The 11,664-nt window shown below is 42.6% G+C and overlaps 1 protein-coding gene and 1 pseudogene across 1 annotated transcript; one reads left to right on the forward strand and one right to left on the reverse strand.

Moving 5' to 3' along the window:
* Window positions 1–342: 342 nt before the first annotated feature.
* On the forward strand, window positions 343–2,768 carry LOC121774219 (annotated as a pseudogene).
* Window positions 2,769–9,782: 7,014 nt separating this feature from the next.
* LOC121773975 (glycosyltransferase 6-like) lies at window positions 9,783–11,317 on the reverse strand. The gene has a single exon (XM_042170886.1). It carries the CDS (start codon window positions 11,187–11,189, stop codon window positions 10,014–10,016), a length of 1,176 nt encoding a protein of 391 aa, XP_042026820.1. The 5' UTR covers window positions 11,190–11,317; the 3' UTR covers window positions 9,783–10,013.
* Between the last annotated feature and the right edge of the window lie 347 nt (window positions 11,318–11,664).

Below are 11,664 nucleotides of genomic sequence, written 5' to 3' on the forward strand. Positions count from 1 at the left end.
GTCGACTCCGGTGGTGGCGGTTCAGGCAGCGGCTCAGTGGCCGGAAACAGACGGGGTGTCCACTACACCATAGCGGAGTCCATTGCTGTGTCGAGGGCGTGGGATGCCGCCACATCCGACCTCATAGTGGGCACCGATCAGACCGAGGTGAGCTTTTGGAAGCGCGTCCTGTTGGCGTACAACGAGTTCAAACCTCGCGGCGCCAGAGAGCGTGACGCGGAACAGCTCCGCAAGAAGTGGTCTAGGATTCTGCCGGCCACCAGGCAGTTCGCGGGCATATACCAGAACAACCTGCTCCACGCGGAGAGTGGCCGAAGCGAAGCTGACGTGAAGGCACTGTCGATGGGCCAATACAACACGGAGGGTTGGCCGAAGTTCACAATGTGGGAGGAGTATCTTGTTCTCGAGGACTCTCCGAAATTCAAGGTCATCTGTGAGCAAGAGCAGGCTCCGGCGCCGAAGCGGACAAGACACAACATTGCCGGGGACTACAACAGCTCGCAATCGTTCGACCTGAACGAAGAGCAAGCCGAAGAGCCCTCCGCTACACACTCTAGGTGTGCCCGCCCTTCGGGGGAATATGCCTCTATCCGACGCGCTAGAGAAGCTGGAGGTTCCTCCCGCCGATCGTCGGCAGCGTCTGGATCGCGCGCCCCGCAGCCAGCGCCTATACCGCCGCCAATGGTCCCTATTGCCAGCGAGGTCTTGAGGGATAACGTATATGTGCAGCTGATGCACGAAATGCATGAAGTCTGCAGCAAATACGAGGCCGCAACTGACCCGTTCATCAAGAATATATACTCCGACCTCATACGTCGGATCCAGCGCCGTCTACGCTTGGCTGATGAGGGTCCTGGGGCAGCAGCGGCCGACGGCAACGAGGGACACGGAGAAGACGGAGAAGAGGAGGAGGAATCGGACTCCGCCACCGATTAGACGGTGGCGGCGTTTTTTATATGTATTTTGTTTTAAATGTTCGTTATATAATTTTACCTTTGTCAATACAACAAATATTCGGTCGCAATTACCTCGTTTTATAATTATTTCAATTCAGCTCATTTTAAAAATAAACGAAAAAATTAAAATGAAAATTGGTTATAAAATTTCGGGATATTGAAAGTGTCCGCATAAAAAGGTGGAAATAAAAATTTGGGGTTGTGGACAAATAAATTGAGACTATGGATAAAAAAGGGCAGGGCTATGCGGGACGTCCGCCTATAGTGGAGGCTCTAATATCCAAAACATAAAGATTTGATCATAAAAGCTGCTGCTACTACTACTACGCTAGCTATTGCGGTGAAAAAGGTAGAATGAAATTGTAGAGTAAATCACGACGCTTGTCGGTGCTCCAAGCTAACGTATCAGGCGCAGACCCGAATACCCGGCCCCATTAACCCGTACTTTTACGACCACCTTTCTCCACAACCATAAAACCACCTTCAACCACCACTCCTCCCGCCGCTCCTCCTCCCATCATCACCCAAAAATGGACCAATCCCACTTCGTAATGCCGAAGCGCCCCAAAACGGCGTCGTTCATCTCCGACTCCTACCGCCTCACCGCCGGCTCTCTCGTCGCTTTCATGGTCGTCTGGACCATCTGGTCTTCCTTCCCCCCAACCCCAATTCTCACTCTTCCCGCCGCCAAAATATCCACCGCCGCCGCCCCCGACCTGAGCTACGCCTCGCCGGAGCGAAACTTCTACGACGACCCGAAGCTGAGCTACGCAATCGGGTCGGCGCCGGTGAGGAAATGGGACGAGAAGCGGCGGGAGTGGCTCCGGCAGCACCCGAGCTTCGGGGCCGGGTCGGCGACCCGGATCGTGATGGTGACCGGGTCGCAGTCGGAGCCGTGCAAGAACCCGGGCGGCGACCACCTCCTCCTGAAGCTGTTCAAGAACAAGGTGGACTACTGCCGGCGCCACGGCATCGACATCTTCTACAACAACGCCCTCCTCCACCCTCAAATGTTCTCCTTCTGGGCCAAGACTGCCGCCGTCCGCGCCGCCATGCTGGCCCACCCGGAAGCGGAGTGGATCTGGTGGGTCGACTCCGACGCCGCCTTCACCGACATGGACTTCCTCCCGCCGCTCCCCCGCTACAAGGACTTCAACATGGTCGTCCACGGCTGGCCTCTCCTCCTCCAGCAGAGGCACACGTGGACGGGCATCAACGTCGGCGTCTTCCTCATCAGGAATTGCCAGTGGGGGCTTGACTTGCTCCACGTGTGGGCCAGCATGGGCCCACAATCCCCCGACTACGATAAATGGGGGAAAATCCTCAGCTCCGTCTTCAAAGACAAGATCTTCCCGGAATCCGACGACCAATCCGGTTTAATCTATTTGTATTTAAAGGAAAAAGAAAAATGGGGGTAACAAAATCTTCGTGGAGGGAGAGTACTATTTCGAAGGGTACTGGCTCGAAATTGTAGGGAATTTCGACAATATCACGGCGAGGTATGATAAGATTGAGAGGAATGTGGGGGCGCTGCGGCGGAGGCACGCGGAGAAGGTGAGCGAGGGCTATGCTAGGGTGTGGGAGGAGCAGCTGAAGGGGAGCTGGAGGAGGCCGTTCGTCACGCACTTCACGGGGTGCCAGCCGTGCAGTGGGGCCCACAACCAGATGTATTCCGGCGAGAGCTGCTTTGATGCGATTACAAGGGCGCTTACGTTTGCGGATAATCAGGTGCTTAGGAATTATGGGTTCGTGCACCCGGATTTAGAGGATCCCTCCACTGTCAAGCCGCTTCCTTTTGATTATCCTGCTTGATTAAAGTTTTTCCCACCAATTTTTCTTTCTTTTTTTTTAACTTTATCAATCTTTACTAGAAAAATGTACTAATGGTTATATGGAATATATATCTTGTGAGACGTATATAAGTAATTAAAGCTAAACTTGAATGCCTTTACCAGTCTGTGCCGGTTTGAAACAGTCTTCATCATTTAATGGAATAAGTAGTTATTTCAATCAAATGCAAAATATGTGCTTTTTTATAGTATAGTACTTTGTTCTAGACTCATAATAAAATTGATTTGGTGTAACATTTTCAAATATCTAGATGGAAATTGGAATATATTTGGAGGAAGAACTATTGGCGATGGCAATTCGATTGAGAAGATTGTTCTATGTTGCCAACTTCTCCAAACTTTTTGCAATTGGTCTTATATGCTTATTGACGCACGTGCTTTTTTTATGCAGACACACACACACACACGTAGGCGATGTATACATCTCCAAATATATCATAACCATTAGAGCATCCGCAATGGCGGACGTCAACGCGGAATTCCCACGGATATGCCGGAATTCCGTGGCGGACGTCCGCCATTGTGCATACCGGGTGCGGATACGAAATTCCGAGGAGGACGTAGCAGGTCCGCGGAGTTTAGAGGAATTCCGCGCGGAATTCCGTCCTGACGTCCGCCATTGCGTGGACTGTCACGGAATTCCGCACGGAATTCCAGTGTGTTGCATTAAATGTTTTTTTTCTATAAATACATCTCGTTGAACTTCATTTCATTCACACCACTTGTTTTAACGAGTATCTCTCTCTCTAAATACCTTTGTTTCGAATCATCAATGGAGCACCACAATAGCGATTCTTCTTCCGCCTCGAGCGATTCACCGGCACCGCATTTTCCGATCGGCAGGAGTACGCAATTTTCCCAGTCGATGTCCCAAATTCTGGGGATGCTGCCCCAATCTCAAATGCCATCGGGCATGATGCCGGGGTACTACAACATGTACCCACAGTGGTATGGGATGATGCCCCAGATGCCGGGGGTGATGCCCCAGATGCCGGGGATGATGATGCCCGGGATGATGCAAGGATCGCCTGGCGCTTCGGGGGAGTTGGTCGGGGGTCCCCCAATCGCCGGTGGACAACGTCTATCGGCCCTTTATGGACTTACTGTCGACGGACAATCCGATGAGTTCTCCTCTCGAGACTCAGTTCACTGGCATCGACACGTTCTCGTTCGAGGAGTTGGGGCTTTCTCCGATCCGGGAGACTCCGCCGGCGCCAGAGAGGAGGGGGAGGACAGGGCGAGGGAGGAGAAGGGGACGGGGCGTCCCAGTGTACGCTGCTGACGTGGGGGAGGGATCCAGCCAGTCCAAGAGGACCATCTGGAGCTCGGACGAGTGCGTCGCGCTCGCGAGGCGTGGATCAGTGCGGTTGAGGATCCATACGTCGGGGGCGAACTAGCACATCGACCGGATGTGGTGGCGCATTAGCCAGAGCTACCTCCAGTTCAAACCGCCAACGGGGAAGGCCCACAACTCGGAGCAATGCCAGAAACAGCGGGATCGGTTGAAGAAGCCGCTCAGCTGATTTTCCGGCATTTACACAAACAACCTCCGCTCGGCAACCAGCGGCATGTCCGCCGAGGATGTTAAGCTGCTGTCTCACCAGCAGTTCCCCAACTCCGAAAAGGGCTTCGGGGAATTCAAATATTGGGAGGTGTATCTCGCGGTGCAGGATTCGCCAAGTTCACTACGGGTGTGGAATCCGGCTGGCCGAAGCGGACGAGGATCAGCGCATCCGGAGAATACAACAGTAGTGTTGGTTCCGCTGAACCCTCCCCCCGCCGATGCAGAGTTCCCCACTCCCACATCTTCGGCTCGCCGCCGTTGCCCGATTGGGAAAAGGTCCGCGGCGCGTTTGTCGAGGGGAAGTCCTAGCGGATCCGCCAGGCTCAATCGGCAGCACCCACCCAAAATGATCCGGATCCCGAGAACCCCTCCTCTGCCCGCATCGCCGTACATGACGCATTGTTATGTGGGATGCAGGAATGGCGCCAAGCGACCGACTCCCACTACAAGCGGAAGCTTAGACCACTCCTCAACAGTATGCGCCGCGACTTGGGGTTCGACGCGATGTCAGATAGCGGCGGCGGGGACGGCGAGGGAACCGACGGTGGGGAATCCGAGGAGTGAGGAGCTGGTTTTTATTTAAAAAATAATGTACTTTTTTTAATCAAGTATGTTTTTTTAAATAAAGTGGCTGAATTTTCTCTGTATTCGTGTTGAAATTTTTAATTCCGGAAAGTGTTTAATTTGTTAATTTGTGAATTTTGTTTGTTGTGGGAATTCCGCAGGGAATTCCACCACTGTGCAGTGGAAATTCCGTATGACGTGGCAGAGTAGTGGGAAGTCCTTATGACGTGGCAGGAGGTGTTTTTGGGAATTCCGCCGGGACATCCGCAATGGCGAATGTCCCGGCGGACGTCGGACCGGCGTGCCAGACGTCCGCGCTGGACGTCCGCCATTAAGCAGCATGCATACGGATACGAACATCCGCTGCGGACACCGGAGTTCCGCGGCTTTCCGGGACGTCCTTCGGGATGTCCGCCATTGCATTGACACGACTGACGTCCCGGCGAACGTCCTGATTTTTTATTTTTTTTGTGGATGTTCGTCGGGATGTCCTTGCGGATATCCGTCATTGTGTAGTGGGATGTCCTTATGACGCGGCAGAAGGTGTTTTTGGGAAGTCCGTCGGGATGTCCGCAGGGACATCCGTCCCATTGTGGATGCTCTTAGAAAAAACATTTTACTACCCAATAAACCCATTTTTTTCTTATTTGGCGGCTTATATTTTCAAAATCATCATTTTACTTTTGATTTACACATTTTGTGTACATAAAATGACTTAGTAATAGTTAAAAAAAACACACAAATCTCTATCTGCCTTCTTTCATACAGTAAGTAAACTAGGTGTTTCATTTCTATATTAATTTTTTCAATATGAATTGTATTGATTTCCAGTGTTGGTTAAGAACTTAAGATAAAGTGCCTTTGTATAATTTCTTCAATTTTAGTAATTGTGTTGATTTCCAGTGTATAATGAGCAGTGATTAATAAATATTTATGAGGAATTATGTCGTCCGTATTTATTAGGTACATGTGATATGCACAGGTGGTGCGCCGCCATCCCCTGCTCGATTAATTCTATGTTTTGTAAATGTTGGACCTCGGCTTACATTCGTACCACATCTTATATGGAGTCTAGAAGTTAAATAGTAGTAGTAGTAACTCAACTCGGTCATAAATTTTGGGAAAATAATGGCATTGTCTCGAGGTTCTCAAAACAATGTCGTTCATTTAAACACCTGGTATGTCCATAAATAGTAGGAAATGGTCGATTTAAGGGAGGTGGATAAAATCTAAGTAAGCACTTGCATAAGTTATTACTAATACTCCATTTGTTTCATAAAAATACTAGTATATCTTGAGATAAACGGGTTTTAATTGCATAATTGTTAAAGTAGGAAAGCTATAAAAAGGGAAAAAGTGATTGAAGCGTTGTTCATGGAAATAAAGCTCACTTCATTAGAGGGAAAAAGTTTCTACAAAAAATAGAAATACCTATTTTTATAAGACGGAACAAAATGACAAAATTAGTCTTTTTTTATGGGACAAATTAAATTTCATTAGGCCATCTTCAACTATTACATCATTCGCGAATACATTTTTCAGTAAATATCATACTATTAACTAAGTGATTTAACTCCAATTATTTAGTCAAAGCTCAAATTCAAAATAACATTATCTACTCACTTTTTATACCTTTTTGCGATCATAACTATACTTTTTTAAAACTAAATTCCTATTGACCTCACAACACTTTATCAAAAATATTTAAATAATAATAATAATATCTACGTATTAATATATTTATATACTCTATTAAATTAAAATTACACAATTTAAAAATTAAATTATACTACTATTAAACATGCTATAATAACATAAACTAAAATTTAAACGAATTTAAAGATACTTCAATTACGTAAACATACATTATTTATAGTTTGTAATTTATTTATCTGTCTTCTTTTTTATAGTAATACTTTGGCTCGTGTTTTCTTTTTATATATATTTTAATTATTAATTATTAATTATTAATATTACTTCAACTATTATTCTCTAAATTTTATATATATTAAGTAAATTCGGAAAATTAAATAAATGACATTAATTATTACATTAAATCAAGTAATTAATTTCATTAATCAAATCTATTTCAATATACTAATTTCTTTATTTCTCTTCCGCCCTTTTCTCATTGTGAAAAATATACAACGAATTGAGTTATAAAGTAATAAATAAAAATTTGAAAACGTATTGGATTTGTAATAGTACATATCTAAAAATGAATTTTTACTTGTAAAAAATTTAAAACAGAATGAATTGGAGTACTATTCACTTGTCCCATTTTCGATTTTGTGATGGTAGGGGAGATGGGTTAGATACTAAATATTCAGTATTATATGCAATGTAAAGTTGTTTTACCGATCATGTAAAGCATGTGAACTAAGGTTTCATGATGATTATGTATGTTGTTTTCTGCCTCTTACTTTTCAATCTGTCACCTTTCAATTGTGCATGCCAAATTAAAGCTGAAATTAATGCGTGTATACTTAAATTTTGTTCTTGCATGCTAACAAATTTAATCAAACCGCATGATTAGCGCAGCGGATATTCAAACACGAATCTCATGAGGTCGATACTTTTTATTCCACCGCACTCTCTTTTTCTGTCGATTACTTTGTTATTTCTGTTAAAGTAAGTGCACTCAATAACTCTACTATCACTAAGTAAAAATATGAGATATTCCCACTTTAAAAATAGCCCAGCAATGTAAAATAAATATTGAAATCATCTCAAGAATTAGACTTGAATAATTTTATTCTATTACATTAAATTATTTGTTTGACTGATTCCTATAGTATTTATGGTATATAAATAAATAGCAATTAATTTATTTAATTCTTGATCTTTTCCCTTCAGTGTTTGATTCATCTTGATTGCTTGATTTTGATTGATTTATCCAATACTATGTTTAATAAAAGAAATATGCGTTTTGTACAATGGTTTAAGCTCAAGATTCGGAATAATTTATCAAAATCCCTAGCCATCCTCTCGCAATTGGACATTTTTCAGATAAGCGTTTGCCAATTTTAGGTTATTATATTTTATGAGCTAACTCTAGCTAATCATATTTTACAAATATGATTCATATTGGCTAATTTTATACCCTTAACCTAATTTTACTTATATATTGGCAACGATAATCAAGATTAATGTTATTATAATTGAAATTTACGGTCTTTTAATAGTATTTTTAGGACTTATATATTTACCGTTTAAAAATTGACGGAATTGTTAGTGTATGACCAATTGTGATCTAAGTTGAAATGTTTAGGATGCAAAAATTCAAAAGATAAAGTATAGTACCAAGTCCAAAATCATAAAATTGACATATGTTCAGGACCAGTTTTGGCATGTACTCATTTTAGGTACTTATTTTATGAATAATCATCATTATATTAATATTATAGCAATTAATTTTAGACTTTTCAAAAGATTTCTAAAAGATGTAAAGAAAAGCAAACCGACATGTATGAAACGAAATAAAATTGCGTTTCATTCTTATTATAACCGAAGTATATTCTCTTATGCTCTTTGGCACATAAGAGTGAATCATCCAATTTTTATTTTTTGTCAGTCCATCAATAAATATCTTATTTTATTTTTATTGCTAAATGGACACCTTATTCAATTCACATTTTATTATAAAACTAATATATAAAAGCAGGATCCACCTCTCACTTATTTTTTCTATCCACTTTTTTATAAAGTCAAACATTATTTTAAAACCCAAGTCGGTTAAATATGAGACATTTATTCATGGACGGGAGAGTATTAAACAAGTAAAAATTTAGTAGTATGGACTAACTGATCATATTAGCATATGATATGTCTAGCCAATCCAATTAGAGTTACTAACTCTGACAAATGTAGCTATTTCCAAAATGCAACAATTGGGAATTCAAATATCAACGTACTTTTGTATGCTCTAAACAAAATTAAGCAGATTATATGACATCAACAAGAGTCAAGAGCAATGTTTTAAAAACCGGACCGGACCGGCCGGTTCGACCGGTTCAACCGCGAACCGGTAGGCAGTCCGGTCCGGTTCACCCCTAAAAACCACTAGCACATTGAACCGCCGTGAACCGGTGGAACCGGCCGGTCGGACCAGTCCAACCGCGAACCGGAAACCGGTTTTTCAATTTTTCAATTTTTTTTTTTTAAATTTTGTTCAATTTTTCAAAAATTTTTTTTTTTTAAATTTGTTCTTGCTAAGACTTGAACACATGACCTCATCTCTAAATATCAACTTCTTTACCACTCCACCACATGATCATTTTAAAATATTATGAACATTAATTATCCTTATACATTAAATCTGAAATTCTTTTTCCACCAAAACTAATAATTCATATTAGTTTTGTATTCTTTTAAGATAATTCATTTTAATTTTATATTCTTTTAAGATAATTCATTTTAATTCTATATTCTTTTAAGAAATTGTTAATTATAATATATTTCTTATATTTTAATTATATTTTTACAATCACTATATTTTACAATATAGGAGTTTATAATTATACATAGACTTTAATACTAGTTTTTAATATTGTGTATTATAGTTTATTATTGTATTCAAACTTAACGTCATTAAATATTCTAATATACTAATATAAGACTTGTTTTCTATAATAATACAATTAAAAGTATAATACTATAATATTTATTGATAAAACATGTAATTAAATTTTATTATTTATAACTAAATAAATAAATATATATGTATAAACAGTATTACGGTTCAACCAATGGTTCGACCAGTGAACCGGTTGAACCAGTGAACCAGTAACGACACCGGTTCGCTGGCCGGTCCGGTTTTTAAAACATTGGTCAAGAGTGTGATCCAGGTCCAAGTTTACACACTGTTTGGGTGAAGACAAAGCAAAACCATAAAACTTTGATTTAAAGTGAAATAAATGTATACAACTTTAATCTTTCTATTACTTCACTGCTGAAATCTCCGATTCCCTTTCACACCCCTGATTGTGAATCCCATCCTATGTTACCCAAATACAAAACCAGAAATTGAAGTAGATTAACTGCAAAATGGTGGTAGTACTATGTAGATGCAGTAATTAATCAGTAAAACGGCAGAGGCGTAACAATGGAAACATTCCCCAAATCAGGATGCACAAAGCCATAATTCCTCAAGACTTGATTATCCGCAAAATTAAGAGCCCTCTCCATCCCCACCGTACACGAATCCCCTTCATACGCCTCATTATGCTCCCCACTACACGGCTGACACCCCGTGAAATGCGTCACAAACGGCCACCTCTCTTTCTCGTCCGCCGCCTCCCCCCCCCCCTCCACCTCCGCATGCCGCCTCCCCACCTCCCCCTTCCTCCCCATCTCCTCAAACCTCCCCACTATCCCAATCCAATACCCATGCAGCGAATACCCATTCTCCACGTATATCTTCTCCCTCCACCTCCTCCCCCCCTTCACCAGCAAATACACCAGCGCCGACTGATCATCCGAATTCGGAAACGCCTTATCCTTGAGCGTCTCCCGCAACGTCTCCCCCCATCTCACAAACCTCGGGCTCTTCGGCCCCATCTCCCCCCACGTGTCCAGAAACTCCATCGACCACTGACAATTCCTAATCAGAAACACCCCCGCGTTCAGCGACACCCAGCTCTTCTTCTTGTAGATCATGTCCTCCCACCCGTGCACCACCATGTTGTGATCCTTATACCTCTCTAAAGGCACCTTAAAATCCATGTTTGTGAAGATCGCGTCGGAGTCCACCCAGAACAGCCACTCCGCCTCCGGGTGCGCCACCATCGCCGCCCGGATCACCGGGATCTTCGCCCAGTACGACCGCATCTTCGGGTGGAGAAAAGCGTTGTTGTAAAAAATCCCGTAGCCGTTGATCCTGCAATAATCGACCTTGTTTTTGAAGAATCGGAGTAGGAAATGGTCTCCAGATGGATTGGAGCATGGGGAGGATTGGGAGCCGGTGATGACGAATATCCGATTCTCCGATTGGGAGAATTGGGGGTGCTGCTTGAACCATGCGCCTCTTTTTTCGTCCCAGTCTGTGATGGGGTTGTCAGTGGTGTATGACGTGTCCGGGTCGTCGTAGAACGTCGGACCCTTCGATTCGGCGGGGGGCGGGTCGGATCGGGGGTAGAGGAGGCGGAGCCATGGATCGGCGAAGGTTAGCATTGGGATGAAGAGGAGAAGTGATGCGGCTGCTGTCACGCATGTTTTGAAGCAATTTGAAGGTTTTTTTTGGATGGGTTTCGCCATTTCACACTATATGGAATATATGGGATATGGCTATGTTAAATCTTTTCTTTTTATTTTATGGGGAATGTGTTTCTATTTTTGGTGAAAATTATTTAAAGGGAATTGAATTTTGTGAAATGCAAATCTAATGTTTCCGGAAGAGGATGTGATGTGTGTGCATTTAATTTACAAGTATTTCTAATTTGTATGCACTCGTTAGGATTTAAGATTTTAACGCCATAATTCAAGGGGAAGTTTTTTAGTCTTAGTCTTGATTCTTGAAAATGACAATGGAATTTGATTGTTTATTTCCACTTTTGATGGTGAGAAAAGTCATGATAGCGGAGATTTGAAGAAGGAAATAGTAACTAACTATTCATTACTCCAATTTATTTGATGAGTGAAATAATTATATAATAATATTTTTCCATCTTTTCTTTTCCATCATACAGAATATAGTAAAAGTTTCTCCCTTTTATTCTCTCATTTGAAATTT

Source organism: Salvia splendens, chromosome 17, assembly GCF_004379255.2.
Source record: "Salvia splendens isolate huo1 chromosome 17, SspV2, whole genome shotgun sequence".
NCBI lineage: Eukaryota > Viridiplantae > Streptophyta > Magnoliopsida > Lamiales > Lamiaceae > Salvia > Salvia splendens.